At 38.7% G+C, this 18,614-nt stretch overlaps 1 protein-coding gene across 3 annotated transcripts in view; it reads right to left on the bottom strand.

The window, feature by feature from the left end:
* LOC136665450 (limbin) overlaps positions 1-18,470 on the bottom strand; it is a 32,206-nt gene extending 13,736 nt beyond the window's left edge. Inside the window, exons 1-14 of one of the 3 annotated variants that reach the window (XM_066643089.1) lie at positions 18,444-18,470; positions 16,983-17,157; positions 16,514-16,558; positions 16,301-16,357; positions 15,375-15,555; positions 15,042-15,142; positions 14,110-14,175; positions 12,796-12,930; positions 12,442-12,590; positions 11,520-11,823; positions 5,978-6,217; positions 4,879-5,054; positions 880-1,039; positions 216-377 (exon numbers count right to left, since the gene is read on the bottom strand). In XM_066643089.1, the coding sequence (XP_066499186.1) occupies positions 216-377; positions 880-1,039; positions 4,879-5,054; positions 5,978-6,217; positions 11,520-11,823; positions 12,442-12,590; positions 12,796-12,930; positions 14,110-14,175; positions 15,042-15,142; positions 15,375-15,555; positions 16,301-16,357; positions 16,514-16,558; positions 16,983-17,060 (1,854 nt within the window). In that variant the 5' untranslated portion in view covers positions 17,061-17,157; positions 18,444-18,470. Of the gene's footprint in view, positions 1-215; positions 378-879; positions 1,040-4,878; positions 5,055-5,977; positions 6,218-11,519; positions 11,824-12,441; positions 12,591-12,795; positions 12,931-14,109; positions 14,176-15,041; positions 15,143-15,374; positions 15,556-16,300; positions 16,358-16,513; positions 16,559-16,982; positions 17,158-18,438 lie in introns of all 3 variants that reach the window. The other 2 variants (XM_066643091.1, XM_066643088.1) reach the window with 2 other exon arrangements.
* Between the last annotated feature and the right edge of the window lie 144 nt (positions 18,471-18,614).

Below are 18,614 nucleotides of genomic sequence, written 5' to 3' on the forward strand. Positions count from 1 at the left end.
GATCATTAGAGAGGAGGGGGAATGGGGTATAACAAATTATGCAGAGCCACAGAGGGACAACAATTGTAGAACTACAAAGTGCTGCTGTGCACTCAGTGGGGCAGTCAATGTATAAACAAAGAATGTTTCATGTTATGGCTGACTGATTATGTGTGTGTGTGTATGTGTGTGTGTGTGTGTGTGTGTGTGGTGTGTGTGTGTGTGTGTGTTTGAACCTTGCGTATTTCTGCTGCTGCCTCATGGTCCAGGTGTGTAATGAGCTCGGACAAGTGTGTGGTCTGAGCAGAAAGGAGTGTCTGCCACCGGAGCAGATACTGATCCACTTGACCCTCACACATCCCCTGTAACTCCTGCTGTTCAAACTTCTGCTCACACAGCTACAAACACAAACACACACACACACACACACACACAAAACCTCAATAACATAACTGAACTATTTCTGAATGGAACCGAAAATTTATTTATTAGAAAATAATTAATGACCATAGTACATTATTCGTCCAATACCTTAGAGACACTCCTTATAATCAGAGAGTTCAGTTACTTTAAGGTTACTTTAAGGTAAACACTAGGCCTGTGGTTGATATAGTATCCCTGAAATAATTGTGATAAACTGTATTAATTTCATTGTAGACCTTTTTATGCCACCTAAAATACTATGAACCTTTAGCAAAAACTAAGCTACAGAACAGAGTGAGCAGAGAAAAACAGAAAACAGAGTTCTTTTACCAAATAAAACTAGTTTAAGACATCCTTCTTGAAATGTAAGCAAGAAAAAACAACTGCAACTTTTGGGTTTTTGAAAACTTCAGTGAAAACTGAAATTTTCCTTTAAAATTGATTCATATTTCAGAGCTAACTCAGATAAACACACACCGTCTCAGATATTCGCATTCGTCTCCTTTTGATGATATTACAGTGCATGGCACTGCGTTCGCGGCTCAGTGTATCTTCCAGTGTCTGTTTCACCCGCAGTAGCTCCAACTGAGCCTGCTCCAACTGCTCCATACACTGTTGATCAGAGAGACAGCCTTCCCTACACACCCACACACAAACCCATAGAAAATGACGGAATGAATAGACAGTTTATAACTGTTAATATTTATGTTACTATAAGTTGTCTAGTATTAAAAAAAAGAAAAAAGTTTTTTAAAATTTCTTTATTTTTAAAAATTAGAAATATCTTTCTACTTTGTGTGATGTAATTGGATTATATATAAACTTTGTATGCTATAACTAGCAGAAAACAGAAAAGTTAACTTAACAGAGACTGTGTGTTTAAAAACAGTTTTATTTTTTATGTTTTATTTTATGTTGAATATTTACTTATACATTGAATATACTAATTCCAATGTCTGAATATTCTTAATAAAGGACTGTAATTGCATTATTATTATATTATCAATATATCAGTGAAATTAAATTATCTTAAAATAACAATAATATAATTACTGCCAAAATATCAAAAGCATTACTGGTACAAAATGTTGACATAAATAATAACTAAAAAATGGCTATTGTGACAGGCCTTTCTTTCTCTTAGGTGTTGTATTTGTAATCAATAAAGTGCTCTGAATAAACAGTGTGTTTACCAGCTTTGTTTACCTGAAACAATTCAGCTTGCTAAAACTCCAGAGAAAAGCACTGAACAATATTGTGGCATGCTCTTAAGCAGTCACAAATGAGCCTAAGACCACCATGCCCAACAGTAAACCAGAGAGGTTAAAAACCCCTCAGCACTGGGATGTGGAGCAACATCCTATACCTCTGAGTTAAATTTAAGTGGTACTATAGATTCAGAACCAATCACCCAGTATCAGTAACTGAATGCACTCAAATTCTCACATCAACATCTAAAAAGCATTGCAAGAATCTGAATCTAGGGACACATTCCAATTAATACCTTTGAATTCAGAATATAATAAAGATGAGCAGGTGTCCACAAATGTTTGGAAATACATATGACTCATGTAGAGATTGCTCTATGCTGCACCTTTTTAACTAAAGCCAAACCACAGATCCAAAAGCCTTGTTTCCATGTTAATCTTTAACTCAGAAAGTACAAAACTGCCTTCTGAAAAACCTCTGATGTTGAACATCACTCACACATTCATCAGAGACTAAGTGGATATAGATGAAAGAGAGAAAAAGCAATGCATTACTCACAGAGAATTTCTGGAGCTCTCTGATAAAGATTAAAGTAGATGAAAACATAATGATATTTCATTCAGATTTCTGCCAGTTGAAACTTTTAATACAACTGCACATGTCCACATTTCTCAGTAGTTAAAAATAAATAAATGCAAAGCTAAAATGCAATGAAGCTGTAATTCAGTCTATAGAGATACATAATTTTCTATTTCTTTAAAACTTATCACTAAATATCAAATATTCCTAGCATATTCATATTAATGTTTGGATCTGGAGTCCACCAACCTACACACTGTGAAACAAAACAGCCCGGTCTGTATGTTAAGTCAGAATACACAGGATGAAACGAGATGAAACGAGACAAGAATTGCACTGCTCCCTCATCTGACTCTGTCCAATCACAACGCTGGACATGCATTTATATATGAGAGTGCAAAGACAATGTTAAACATAGCAAAACAGACACGATGAGTGCAGAGAAATAAGAGCACTGATTTCTTTTCAGAAACACTTCTGAGCCCTTGCAGAATCTACAGAATCTGCTGTTTTTAAAGCAGTGCTGAAAACAGTGAGCGTGTGAAGGTCACTCAGTCAGTACTAGTTTTGGGAATTTCTTAATAATATTATATACTTAGGATGAAGACGTTACCATGCTATTACATTATCTTTATATCACTGGCATAACATGGTCTTAAAATGACAATAATATTATTTAGCACAGTTAATGCGGGGACAATATATCGACCACAAAATATGGCTATTGTGACAGGGCTGAGACTGAGACTGGAAGGCAAAATTAGCCTGATGAGTGAAGATTTTAGAAGTATGAGAGTGACTGTTGATGAGTACTCTCTAAACTGTAGCCACAGATTCAGCTTTTATCTTAAACCCGTGCACTACACAATTTCAGATCTCTCCAATCGTGGAGGGCAGAGGTCGATTACAAAATCTGATGCGATTATACACGAGTGGATGGAGACGCTCTGCCTCCAGATGGAGGAACTCATTCCCCTCTTTAGAGAGATGAAAGCGAGTGTGTGTGATGGCGCATGGCTGCAGGCTGTAATACTCCTCTCTACAGAGACTGAGATGGGAGAGGCGATATGAATGTTGGCACTTTGGGAATATGAGGATAATCGCATTCTCTGAAAGTTTGAGAGGATTCTGAACAACTTTCTGTGTATTCACATTATTAGAGACCATCAAAATGGATTAAGGCAAAGCCTGTTAAAGTTGTATTTATCAAAAATAGGTCTGCAAATACAGGAGTATGCAAATATTTGGACGATCCTCTGCAATTTATTTTCAAGGAAAAAATTATTGGGGGAAACTCCTCACAGACAGTCCCCCTGAGCGGGACTTGAACCCACAACCTCCAGGTCCCTGGAGCTGTGGGACTGTGATACTACCTGCTGCACCACAATGCCATGATTATTCATACGTTTGTATATTAGTATATATTGGCATATGTGTATTTATTTTGTGTATGAATAAATGTATACCACCCCTTTCACATTTTTAGTTTTTGTTTATCTCTCTGTGTTCTTTATATTATTACCCCAGCATTATCTGAATATCTGATAATTACTTTTACATCCTCCCCTTGCACAATGAATACAGTTTTAAAAAATTGTTGTATTGGTTGTAGAACTACTAATAAAGACTTATAGACCTTATCATCTTTTAAGACTGAAACATGACTTGGATCCCTGAATATATTTGGAGGAAGGTAAATTTGATTTGATATTCAACTAACCATCTGCCATAATAAAGTTTGGCATTGCAAATCTAAAAACTAAACTTTTTGCCAACATGCCTTTTTACAAAACTGGTTCTTTTGATATCAATTCACAGCTTACTAATTCACAAGTAACGGATCATTCACAAAAAAACATGAAATAAATGATCTGCAATTTTTCAGTAATTAATATTTGAGTTTGTTCTGGTTCACAATAAGTTAAATCCAATATTATGTCTAAGGCTGATGTTTCGAGATGAGCAGAGGATTCAGATCTAACTTTACCACATTAGTGCTCCATTTAAATTCCCCCAGCAGCAGAACGGGGCTTTGAGTGCTTCTCTCCGGCTGAGCCACTCATTTCAATTCTGTTTGAATTCAGCACCATCACTAAACCCGCTCAGAAACTTCACTCAGATACTGCCACCAGCCACTGATAGTGGGAAGATGAAGAGATCAAGATGAAGAGATTGAGAGAGAGAGAGAGAGAGAGGGATTCACATAAGGTTTTGGAGCAATGTCATAGAACCATTTTGTTAATAACTTTTAAATTGGTAAAGAACATTTACATTAAGTTTAAACCTTGAAAAGGTTGTTCACACTCACACGTCTTTGACAAAAGTAGTTCTTTATGGAACCTTTTGTATCACACCAGTGTACACAGAAAACTCAAGTTTAAACAACAATGTAATACACCCTCATCCAGGTTGGCCTTACAGGCAGTTCAGCAAAACACAAAATAAATGGGGAAAAAAAAAACCCACTCCAATGTAATTCTTTCCGATGCTCCAAAAAGTACATTATTAAAGACTTTCTTTATCTGTCTGTCCGAAATGTACACTGTTTATACATGTCTGTTTGTATCCGTGATGACAGATCATGCAGGATCTGGTGAAACTTCCGGAGGACATTCCTATACTTATTTCCAAAGGGAGAAACAGAAAAACTTGGGACAGAGATACAAAGATGAGAAGAAATTTTTTTACCTGCGGATCTCTGAAAAGCAGCTGTTGATGTTCTGTGAGGAAGAGCTGAGAGCCTCACACAGCGCCTCCTGCAGGCTATGAAGGCCCTGCACCAGGAAACGCCTCTGTGCCTGCTGCTCACTCAGACTTGCCCTCTGATCAGCCACAAACACATCAAGCACCTTCTCCAGCTGGTCCTACAGGCAGAGCAAAGAAATTGGTTACACTCCCCTCAAAGTGTTGCTTTATTATTTAACTCATGTTTGTTTCAGTGTGTAAGAGACAACAAGCACAAGCCACATATTTTGTTAAATTTTTTCCTGCTGTTTACAGGTAAATAATCTGACCACGCTGACCCTGCGCTCTGAGGATGTAACAGATTCTCTAGATCCTATGTACTGCACAGTGTATAAAATAACCGTTTCTCCACTCACATGGTGCGCTTTACTATGAAACAAGTCAAAATTAATTTTGGGCATTGTCCCTTGTGTTTACACATTTCTCCTGATTCTTTGAAACTTGTAATGATATTTTGTGCTAAATATGATGAAATCCCCAAGATGTTTAGTAATTGAAGTTGAGAAATGTTATTTTTGAACTGATGTACTATTTGTCCCTACAGACTTCAGACAGAGTGCTGAACCTCTCCCCTCTGCCTCTCTTAGATGCTTTTTTTAAACCCAAACCTAGTGTCACAGACCTGTTTCCAAACTTTTTTTTTTTCCAATCAATGCATTTAGTTTTTATTAACATTTTGCCCAGTGTCTCATTTTTCTGGAAATGTGGTTTGTATATTAATGAATGACTAGTTATAAATGTTACTACAATACATTAAAAAAATAATTTTTGTTTCAAATTCCATTTAGAAATTCAACACAACTAACTGGCTGCCATATGAGTGCAGCTCAAGTCATAACAAACAGTTAAATTAATTATGAACATGCCTGTTAGTTGCAGCTAAGGTTATATTATCTAAAACCATGTAAACATCAGATCAAACTGGGTATGGATCGATGTTGTATAAGAACTGTTGGCCAATGAATAGATCACAACATCACAAGCAGTCCATATATGTTAGTCTCCTGCTGCATCTGGTCACGTGTTGATACTGATAGCTCACCTGACAGGTGTAGTATTGGTGCAGTAGATTGTTGGCCGTTTCCTCGTCCAGCTCTCCGGTCCTCGCTGCCTCCTCAAGCTCCTCGCTGAAGATGGTGTGTAGCTCCACTCTCCTACGTAAAGCTGTGAGTCTCTGTGTCTGCGCTGACGCCTGCTCATGCCTTGCCAGCAGACTTCTCTGCAGATGCTCCTGCTCCAGCTTATGCAGCTTCTCCAGCAGCATCGTGCACTCCAATGCCTCCTGCACAAACACAACCAGTGTTTTTATACTAAATATAGTCAATCAGAAAAGCAGGGATGTATATTTCATTACAATGTTGGAGGGATCAACATTTCTCAAGAGCACTTCTTGAGAGAGGCAGCAAAGTACTGTTGTTTTAAGGGGAACAGGTAACATGTTTATCCAGTAACAATTGGCCTGAGAAGGTGCACTGTATATGGGCATAGTGGCGTTATCTCATCTAACAGATAATTAATCATGCAGATAAACAGCAGGTCAAACCTGCAATTTCTCTTTACTAAACAGGTTTATTGGAGAGAGAAAAGCAATCAATGGATAAGAGCAAATAACTTAAGGAACAAGCCCAAACACCCTGAGAGTATACAAACATTTGTGAGCAATTTTAGAAAAAAAAATGCCAATATTGCTAAAAATACCCAGCAATACCTGGAAACCCTCATGACAGTAAGGCAAGGCAAGTTTATTTATAAAGCACCTTTCATACAAAAGCAATTCAAAGTGCTGTACAGAAGAAACTGTTAAAATTAAAGCAAGAATAAAAATCATAAAAGTCCAATAAAACAATTCAAATATTGCAGTAGTAGTGGAGGCAGTGGAGCAAACCACTGTGAGGGAGAAGGGGCGGACAAGGTATGTTTTCTGTTATCTTATGGGGTGATAAAATGGTTGCGAGGTATAAGCACTGGCCCTGTCACTGGGAGATTACAGGTTTGATCCGTGGTTCTTCCAACGTCAGGACACCCTCTGTGTTCCCCTGTACTATACGTCTGTGTGTATTGTCTCTACTCTAGCAGAGCTGACTCAATGTAGTCACTCATTATCAAGCCCATCATCATCCCAGAGGTGTTACTATTACTAATGTGTGAAATTGACAATCTGTATAATGGCTCACTTTCTTTTTATTTTTTCTACAGTGTAAGTGAGGTTCTAAAGCGATCTGATGATTACACAAACCATACATGTTTTCAGTATAGACAATGGACTGAGATGTACAATATATAATGTTTAAGCCATTTTGTTTCTTTTATAATGCAGTACAGCCCTATTCATAAAAATAAGGGACAGGATGTATAGAGGTTTGGCTGGAAAGGAATATTTATTACTTAAGTTTTAAAAAAATACAGGTTATAGAACTGAATTAGGTCAAACTAATTCTGGAATCAGACTACACTTTATTTATTTATAGTGTATATATATGTCTTTCACGACATGCAGTTTGTCAGTTTAGCGAATATAAATTCGTGCATTGCCTTGGTCAGGAGACTGGCAACACTACACTATTGACACGTGTCAGTGTGTAAATTCAGAGTTTCTCGGGGAGGTGGGTCAAGAAAGTGTTAATAATGACTACAGAAGCGCTGTATGCACTGCTGGCAATTTTGTGTTCCAAAAAGAAGAAATAGAAGAAAACACAACTGTGGACCCATTCCTGTGTGTTTAGAAGAGGAGAGAATAGACTGTCTGTACTGCAAAGGGAACTTGTGGTAATGTGTTAACATCAAGAGCATTTCCTCAGTTTCGTTTTTCCACTTGACAGCTACAGGAGAAGACTCCTTCTCTCTCTTGTGTTTACATATGCGCACTTGAGAGCGCTCTGTCCTCCCATTGGTCATCTTCAAGGAACATGCTGTAGGATACTTCAAACTAGGCGAAAAGATCCAAAAAATTTGAACATGCTAGATTTTTGTCGGGGGGTGGGGTGGATCCCAGACACCACATCGCTAATATTTGATTATGTCACACTACACTACCTTTACCCAGTGTGTGGCGCTGTGGCTACCCACATGTTATCATTGGTAGCAATCACACTCATATTCAATGCAGGAAGCCCCATATGAATATACTGCTTTGGATGTGGGAGCATAAGATTCACATAAATGCAGGACCACTGCTGTGGCTGTTTCTGAAACAGAAAACAGGTAGAAATGAGAGGCAATTAGCAAGACAATCTTAAGACAAAGGAGTGGTTCTGCAGGTGGTGACCACAGACCATTTCTTTTTCTCATCCTTTCTGGCTGATATTTTGGTCACTTTTGGTGGTATGAGGGTCCAACGTCTACAAGTGGGGCTTGTGCTCACAGTCCAAAACAATGCAGGGCGATTGGCATTTGCGAGAGAACACCAAGATTGGCAGATTCGCCATTGGTGCCCTTCATGGATGAGAGCTGGTTCACACTAAGCACATGTAACAGATGTGACGGAGTCTAGTGATGCCGTGGAGAATGTTCTGCTGCCTGCAACATCCTTCAGCTTGACCAATTTGGCAGTGGGTCAGTAATGGTGTGGGGAGGCATTTCTTCCTTCATGTGTTAGCCAGAAGTACCCTGACTGCCATTAGGTACCGGGATGAGATCCTCAGACCCATTGTGAGACCATATGCTGGTACAGTGTGCCCTGAGCTCCTACTGATGAATGACAATGCTAGGCCTCATGTAGCTGAATAGTGTAAACAGTTCCTGCATGATGAAGGCATTGATACTATAGACTGGCTTGCCACTTCCCCAGACCTCAGTTCAATCGAGCACATCTGAGACATCATCCACCAATGCCACATTGCACCACAGGCTGTCCAGGAGTAGACTGATGCTTTAATCCAGGTCTGGGTGGAGATCCCTCAGGAGAACATCCGCCGCCTCATCAGGAGCATGCCCAGGCGTTGTATGGAGGTCATACAGGCACATGGAGGCCACACACTCTACTGAGCCTCATTTGAACCTGTCTTGAGGAACTTCCACTGAAGCTGGATTAGCCTGTAATTTGTTTTTCCACTTTTATTTTGAGGATGATTCCAAATCCAGACCTCCATGGGATAATAATTCTGATTTACATTGATAACTTTTATGCAATTTTGTTCCCAATGTATCACACTATGTAATGAATAAATATTTTCACTTGGAATATTTAATTCATTGAGCTCTAGGATGTGTTATTTAAGTGTTTCCTTTATTTTTTGAGAAATGTATATACATTCATTCATTGAATGATAACCACTTATCCAGTTCAGGGTCACGGTGGGTCCAGAGCCTACCTGGAATCATTGGGCGCAAGGCAGGAATACACCCTGGAGGGGGCGCCAGTCCTTCACAGGGCAACACATACACATTCACTCACACACACGGACACATTTGAGTCGCCAATCGACCTACAAGCGTTGTGTTTTTGTACCGAGGGAGGAAACAGGAGCACCCGGAGGAAACCAACATGGACACAGGGAGAATACACCAAACGCCTCCCAGACTGTCACCCGGAGCGGGACTCGAACCCACAACCTCCAGGTCCCTGGAACTGTGTGACTACGACACTACCTGCTGCACCATTGTACCGCCCATTGTATATACAGTTATATGAAAAAGTTATGAAACCTTTGTCTTTTTGAACATTTTTAAACATATGGACATATGAGTATCATTTGAACAGTATTGAGAGATGGAGAGAACTAAACAACTAAAACTGAAGAAATAATTTATAAACACAGTTTTAAAATTTGATGAACAAAACTGTACACCTCTCGTGAGGAAAAAGTTAGGACACCCCTAGATTTATTATTGTTTGTATGCACCACATTTTTCCCCTTGATTGCTGAAGTAAGTGGTATCACAATGCAGAGATCTAAAGAGATCTCTGAGGCCTTCAGAAAGAAGGTTATAGATGTATATGAGTCTGGGAATGGATGTAAAAAGATCTCAAAACAATTGTAAAAACTTTTTTTCCAGACAGTATAATGGCTGATTTCTAAGTGGAGAATATTTAAACCACCCGCCAACATGGCCAGGTTAGGCCATCCTAACAAGTTCAAGTCCAAGAACAGACCACTAGATGCATCAAGAAGTCTCCAACAATCCTAAAATGTCATCACGGGACCCACAAGTGGCTCTTGTCACAGTTCATGCCAATGTACATACATCTACCATCAGGAAACTACTCCACAAGGAGGAAACCCTTGCTGTCAAAAAAACATCAGGTCAAGACTAAAGTTTGCTAGAAAGCACATAGACAATGACCAGTACACAGTAACAGAAGAAAACCAAGTACAGCATTTGAGCACAAGAACCCCATATGAACCGTGAAGCAGGGAGGTGGAAATGTCATGGTTTGGGGCTGCTTTGCTGCACCAGGGCCTGGTAAATTCTCCATCATAGAATCTACTATGAATTCTTCACTGTATCAGAGGGTGCTTGAGTAAAACATCCAAAAACTGAAGCTGAAGTGGACATGGACAATGCAACATGACCATGACCCAAAACATTCCAGTAAATTCACAAATAATGGCTCAAAAGTAAGAAATGGAGAGTTCTGAAATGGCCAAAGCAGAACCCAGATTTTAATCCTACTGAGATGCTGTGGGGTGATCTGTGCATTCAACCCCTCAATCTGTGCATTCAAACCCCTCAAATATCACACAGCTTGAAGAATTCTGCATGTCAGAGTGGGAAAAATCACTGCTCAGTTGATGTTGGAGACTGATAGATGGTTACAGGAAACATCTAATTGAGGTTATTTCAGCCAAAGGGGGAAATACCAGCGATTAGGGCATAGGGTGTCCTAACTTTTGCCTCACAAGAAATGTTCATTTTTGTTCATTACATTTTACAACTTACATTTATATAATTTCTTCACTTTTATTTGTTTAGTTATATAAGCTCCATCAGTCAATATTGTTCGAATGAAGCTCAAATGTTTATACGTAAAATTTGTTCAAAAAGACTAAGATTATCATGAAGTGTCCTAACATATTCCCATTCATTCATTCATTCATTTTCTGTAACCGCTTATCCAGTTCAGGGTCACGGTGGGTCCAGAGCCTACCTGGAATCATTGGGCACAAGGCGGGAATACACCCTGGAGGGGGTGCCAGTCCTTCACAAGGCAATACACACTCACACATTCACTCACACACTCACACCTACAGACACTTTCGAGTTGCCAATGCACCTATCAATGTGTGTTTTTTCGGACTGTGGGAGGAAAACGGAGCACCCGGAGGAAACCCACACGAACACGGGGAGAACACACCAACTCCTCGCAGACAGTCACCTGGAACGGGAATCTAACCCACAACCTCCAGGTCCCTGGAGCTGTGCAAGTGCGACACTACCTTGACTCAGATAGAGCTTTTTTCAAAACCATTGCAATGCATATGTCAATGTGTATTTAAAAGAATGTGCATCCCTAGCCTTAAGACTCTTTATTTATTGTTCTATATTCTTACTTAATTAATTTCAATATTACACCAAAATATACCTAGGTATTTCAAATGTCAAGGCACTATATTTATTTACAGGTTTGTATGTGTGTGTGTTACCTGTTGCTCAGCGTGCTGGAATAACCTCTCAGCTTGTGTTTTTTCAGTAGTGTGTGTGTGGTGCTGGCTCTCCATCTCCTGCTGTGTTTCCATGGTGCACTGCGCTGCGAGAGTGGCCAAACGTGCCCGTTGCTCCTCCTGCAGTTTCCCTTCCATCCCAGTCACCTGACCCAGGAGCACGGTCACCACACGCCGTCCTGCTGCCCCTAAACTGCCCAGCAGCACCCCAAACACACCTTTTACTACCTGTACCCTCACATGCTCCACTGCTAAAGCCCCTCGCAGCAGAGTGGACATCTCCAAACTGAGGTACACAGAGAACAAGAAACAAAACAGAAAATCTAAATAAACAGGTGCCTGCTCACACAATATTTCCTCTAAAATCAAGGTGATTTATTCAGCTCTACTCTTCTAGTAAGGATTTAGGCTAGATTCCAGTGAATATTTAACTGCATTTAGGCAGACAGCATTAATGAGATTAGGTATGATTAGATGATTAATTCACCATTCACTCACCCCAAAGTTATTGGCGAGTCATGAAACTGTACCTTCTCAAGAACAACATTGGGGTACTTTAACCGTTCTTGCCATTTGTGTTTTTGAGTATTGGAACGTAATGATCAGTTCTGATTCAATTTCAGGGCTTAATTGTAAGAAATAATGAGCTACAGATTATTGACTGGAAATTTTGTCCTCACGTTTTGGAGATTAGGAGTGTGGATTTGGAATCAGTGGTTAGAGACCAGGGAGTAGTTAATGAGGTTTAGGGTTTGGAATTAAGAGCTTACAGATTAAGGTTCTGAGAAGGAAATTGGAGTTAGTGATTAGAGTTAAATTGGAGGTAATGTTATTGAGTCACATTTGATTCTAGACCTAGAGAGGGTTTATGTGATAGGTGAGGAATTAAGTGTCTGATCCTCACTTGTCCAGTGCTTGAAACACATTCTGTGGTTCTTCCAGTGCCATAATGCTGATAATTTTATCCTCAAATGCTGCCTCCTCATTTGCTGATTCACTGATATTGCAGACAGCCTCATCTGCCTCAGCTCCTCCACTCAGGTCCATCCTCCTCTGAACGATGATAATTTTATAATAAAAACAATCAAAAACATTTTATTTTCTATGTAAAGTCAGTAAGTGGAAATAAGTGGTTAATTGTGCTTTATATCACAAAAGGTTAGTAAATACTTGCTTCCCATCACTATATTTAAGTGTGTATGTGTGTGTGTGTGAGAGTGAGAGAGAGGGAGAGAGAGAGAGAGAGACAGAGACAAACCCAGGATTGAGGGGAGTTTGTGTGGCATTTTTTGTTGAGGAAGCTGGCGAAGAGCAGTGTGACAGAGAACAGCAACGTGGAGCCCAGGAATGCTCCACAGAATCCAGCAAAGTGCAGTGCATGATTCACATACACCTGAGAACACACACATACACACACACGCGCACATACATACACCTGGTTAAAAAATAATTGTGTTCATGTTCATGTTCCTGTAATAACTGTTGAAGTGCTGGGTAGAATGGCTAATCTGGTCTAAATTTTCTGTACAGTTAAAATGAATTTACCACAATTACAACAAACATGAAACAACAGATGTAAGGTTTTTGAGACATAATAAAAATGATAAAAAAAAATTTAGGTGCCTTTCTACACACCCAAGGACATGGTACACATATAAAAATACATTAACACACACACACACACACTTACATATATATACATATTTATTTATTTTTTTTTTTGACTCGCCAATCCACCTACTAACGTGTTTTTGGACTGTGGGAGGAAACCGGAGCACCCGGAGGAAACCCATGCGGACACGGGGAGAACACACCAAACTCCTCACAGACAGTCACCCGGAGCGAAACTCGAACCCACAACCTTCAGGTCCCTGGAGCTGTGTGACTGTGACACCATGCTGCCCTGTCCAAAATATGTTTTTCTCATATTTTTACATATAGACCCCTTTTTCTCTGAGATCAACCAGTCTGAAAATCCAAGTATATAACAGCAATTCTAATAGAGCTGGGGTGTTTTTCCCCTTCTGTCTGATTAGTTTTGCATACATTAATCTTTGTTTGTTTTTCACGTAGTCTGTGAATCTTGTCTTGCCAGCAAAGGCGGGTGGTGGGGTGGGTGTTGGTAGGTGAGTTGGATGTAGTGGGTTGCATGGGTTTATTCTGTGATTTAGGGTATAATTACTGGAAGTAACAAAAAATATATGTATGTATGTATGTATGTATGTAGATTTTTTGCTTTGAAAGGCTTTCTCTCCTGTTTATCCAATAAACAAAATAATTACAAATAAAGTGGTATTCTCTGGAGTAAGGGAGTTCCATCAAATGTTCACAATGATGTAAAACCTTGTGTAAAGCATTTTCAGAAGATTAGAGGTTGTTAAAAAGCCAAAAAAGCCCTAATTTTATCCAATTCAGAAAAAATGATGAGTGAGCAGGTTTTTACCAACGTTTGTCAGTAAAGATTAGTTCTGAGTGCTGTGTTGTGTTAGTGCACACTGCCCCCTGCTCTACAAATATACAACTGCAGCTGACAGGGACAAATGCAATCAGTTCAGAAAGAGGAAAATTGTACCTTTTCTGTAGCATTTAGTCTCAGAGTGAAGTTCGCTATGACTGGCCCAAACATATGAATGTCATTCTGCAGACACAGAAACAGAACACAGTCCTTGAGTGACAGCAATATGTTTCAAAGAAAATAATCTGAAATCTACAACTTTAAATTGGAAAAAGATGGAACAGTTGGGAGAATGTATGACATAGTTCTTGTGTCATTAATGTGTCATTAATTCATCAGAAATTTGAACCTGAATTCAATGAAGCAAAGTTGAAACACACTGCAGCATGTTTTTTCATTGAATTTACCACAATATATTATTAATTCATTAATTTATTGTCTGTAACCGCTTAACCAGCTGAGGGTCATGATTGGTCTGGAACCTACCCGAAATCACTGGGCACAAAGTGGAGACACACCCTGGAGTGGGCGCCAGTCCTTCACATGGCGGCACACACTAACACATTCGTTCACACCGATGGACAATTTTGAGTCACCAATCCACCTAGCAAAGTGTTTTTTGGTTTTTTTTTTGGACTGTGGGAGGAAACCATAGCATCTGGAGCAAACCACACAGACACAGGGAGAACACAACAAACTTCTCATACACAGTCACCCGGCGTGGGACTTGAACCCACAACCCCAGGACCCTGGAGCTATGTGACTGCAACACTACCAGCTGTGCCACTGCTCTGATACAATATATTACTTTGAAGCTAAATTAAATATAAATAAACTAATTTAAAACCTAAAGGTAAATGCAAATTATGGAGTACAAACTCAGTTCAACTTAATTCAACATTGTAACATCAGAACCAAACTCAGAAATAATATGAATAAAAATGAACATGAGAAACTGATAAATAACAAAGCTGTCTGTAAAATTTTATGATTAGATTTGATCACCAACCACTGAGGGATAAAGGTTGACCTGTGTGTGTGTGTTTTACCTGAGATGCGTTGGAAAATGTTAGGAATGCTGGTAGAAACAGAACCTCATTCTTGCTGCTTTTTACACTCACTGAGTATGTAACTATCCAGGTGTCACCAGCTACACACAAAAATACACAATCAAACATTCTGTTTTACTGTAACCCTTAGGGAGACAAAACCATACACAAATCTAGACTTTTTAAGCTTTAGTCTTATTAAGCTTAAAGCTACTGGGTTTAGGTTTATGTGTATGCACAGCATTACTCAGTTACAGTATTCCACGGGATAATAGTAGTCCTGACATATACAGTATTTACCAATAGTAATACAACTATGACTGTTTTGTTTACCAGGAAGTGTGTCTGAGGTAAAAGTCTGATATCCTCTCTCCTGCACATGGCCAGAGGTCTGCAGAAGTGTGATGTCAGAGACAGCGTCACGAATCTGGAGCTGCGACAGGTTTGTTCCCTCAGGTGGGTTTGAAATGGACAGGTAAATATTCAACATGGGAAAGTCATTTCCTCTTTCAACCTGTAACACAAACACACACATACTGGGATTCACCGCCTCAATTACCTCATGAAATCAATTAATTAATTCATTTGAATTAAAACAGGACGCTGCCCACAAGATTCCTAACACATTTGAACATATTTATAAGAGAATTTCAGTGATTGAAAACTTTTAAGATAAAACAAATCTAGTTCAGAATAGTTTTTTTTCTACTTAATTGCAATCTGGGTCCTAGTCTCAAGTGAACAAGCCGTGATGACGATGGCAAAACATCACTCTCAGAATAAGAACAAGAACAAGAACATAGTGGAAACTCATCCTCCTATGTTTGACACCAGAAAACTACGAGAGCAATAAGAATGTATAATTATGGATTCTCGTTGTATATTTGTGGACATAAAAAAAGGAACATGAGCAGCATGAAAAGAGTCTTTTATTGGAGATTCACAATTGCTTTTAAATTTACTTTTAGCTTAAAATGCATTTCTTTGACATATTATGGTGAAAATGTCCCTTCAAAAAGTTGCAAGGTAAAACCCCCAAAACGTTTGTTCATTATATTATTTATTAGCATTTTGCAGACTGTGTTCAGAGAGCCCAGAGCACCCGTCAGTATCTAGCTTTACAGTACCACCAAGAGACTGAATTTGCCTCCCAACTTCATATCAGACAGTCCTGCATTTTCAACAGCTACAGCAGAATGTATTTGTGGTCTGAACATGAATCAAACTTTAAATGAACCATTGAAAAGACACTGTAATACCTGAGCGCATTTCTGGAACTTTAGACCAAATGGTGAAGGTTTTACAGTAGTCTGGAACTGCAGCAATGGAAATCAGAGTCAGAAATTAGATAGGAACCAGGCACAGTACTGAAAAACACTGAATGTTTTCCATTAAAAATTGAAAAAATTTCCCATCCGTTCTGTTAGATTTTACTTCCAAACCCATGTCTAAAAATTGATAGTTAGTCTCACCTGAGGCAGTGTTTGCTGTGGCTCTCTCTGTCTGGCTCTAATCTTCTGGTGAGCCATTGAAACAAAGAATCGGGGTCAGAATGAACATCAGAAGGTCTATTTAAGGTAATTTTAACTTGCAGATGAAGTCTGAGCTAAGTGATTATTGCTGCCAAATGTGAACTTATGTACATCAGCTATCAGTAATTATTTGATATAGAATTTGCTGTAAACTATGCCATCGATGTATCACTTTATCAAAGGTTTTTACAGAACTCCTTGATGGATATTTTGAGTGACGGATCACACACAATGCTGCTCCTGACCAAATCAAAGCTCCTGAATTATTCTATGAGCGTTTTGATAAGCCTAACCCAAGCGCCCCCTCGTGGAGTATATGAAGCCTGTTAAACAGACTTATAATCAGTAGAAATACATGGGAACTGTGTAATAAATTAGACAGAGTGAGTAAGAATAAGTGCCTCTTTACCTGATGCGCCACCCATGTCCCGGTGATGCGGCTCTCCGTGAGCCCCACAGTAAGAAATAAAGTTACAAGGAAATGCATTTAACATCTGAGATGGGGAACCATGACATGAACTGTTTTGAAGTTACAAATTCAAGCGTGGCTCAGTGCCAGTGCTCAGGTAAAGAATGACACCTTTCTGAAAAAAAAAACAGAACCAGAAAAAGTGCAATAAGTACCAAGCATTTTTGTCTTCAACATTTTATAAATATTTTTTTAATTATTAGATTCTTAGACAGATTAGATGTAAAACAGAGTTAAGTCTAAAGCATTTCTTTGCTTAAAGGAGCAGTCAGACCTCATTAGTTGCCATATTTACCAGTACAATTTGTATTACAGACATACAATAATATTAATACATATTAAAACAATCCTAAATTATAGATGTGGTTACCTGAATAAAGTATTTAAGATAAATGTTTTGAGAGATATATTAAAAGTTGTAAATATGCCAATTTTGTATATCTCAAAAATTCAAATTCTGATATATAAACATAGACTTAAAGCTATTAAGTTGTTTTTTCCACAGTTTCCACATACACATTTCCAAGACTAGGTTTTACAATCTCACATGAGGTAAGAGATAACTTATAGATATAATTTATTTAAAATTCCCCTCTAAAAATCTCATCTCTGTTAATCAAAATGTAATATTTAGAAGGTCTTTTGAAAAAAAAAATCCCCAAATGCCTCAAGTATTCAATTAAATTCTATATTCAGTTCATGTGGCTCTATGAATAACATAGCACCCACCTCTAACTCCACTTAATGGGATAGGCTGCATCGATGTATGATAATAATAAGTTCTTGCTGTGTTTGATCATTGCATAATATGTCTTGTAGCATTTAAACACAACACAGACATGTTAAAACATAGATTTTTACTGGAGGGTATCTTTAAGATACTTTTTATAACTGCATAAAGGAATATTAGGTAAGATTTCACTTCACCCTGAAATCAAAGAAGAGGTGGTTTTCTACCCCACTTCATAAGTTACATAGTACAGTTTCTGCAGTGCTAAGCCAAGAGTAGCAACGAGGCTCTATTCTCCCTATTACAGCTCAGTAGAACATCACAATGATTTTGTAAATGACTGGAATTTTAAAGCAAAAAAATATCAACCAGTGTTGCTTTAAAGGCTAGGGTCGCTGAAAATTCAACTGCATCTACCTAGGGTTGTTTAGCCTACACATCACACTAATGATGCCCATCACATGAACATTTAATCATATTCATCAACAGAGCTAAGTAACATTTTGACAGAAATACAGTTAGAAAAACTCATCCGTTATACGTTCATTTTCAGTAAAACTTAGCAGATACGAGAAAGTAACGGAACCGAAGGATTAATTTGACGTGAACTTGATCACGCGGTGTTAAAAATACTTCCAAAAAAAGTATAAAACAATCTAATCTCACTTTACATCAAATCCGAGTCTTTGCGCTACTCCTCCATGTTGGAAAAAAGTAGGCGAGGCAATTTTCACAAAACTTTGGGGAAAACCCGCCTCTGGCTTAACATTATTGGTCAATAATTTCGCGGGTGGATCGTCATGCGTCTGTGATTGGTTTAAAGTGATTTTAATCAAAATGTC

Source organism: Hoplias malabaricus, chromosome 13, assembly GCF_029633855.1.
Source record: "Hoplias malabaricus isolate fHopMal1 chromosome 13, fHopMal1.hap1, whole genome shotgun sequence".
In the NCBI taxonomy this organism is placed as follows: domain Eukaryota; kingdom Metazoa; phylum Chordata; class Actinopteri; order Characiformes; family Erythrinidae; genus Hoplias; species Hoplias malabaricus.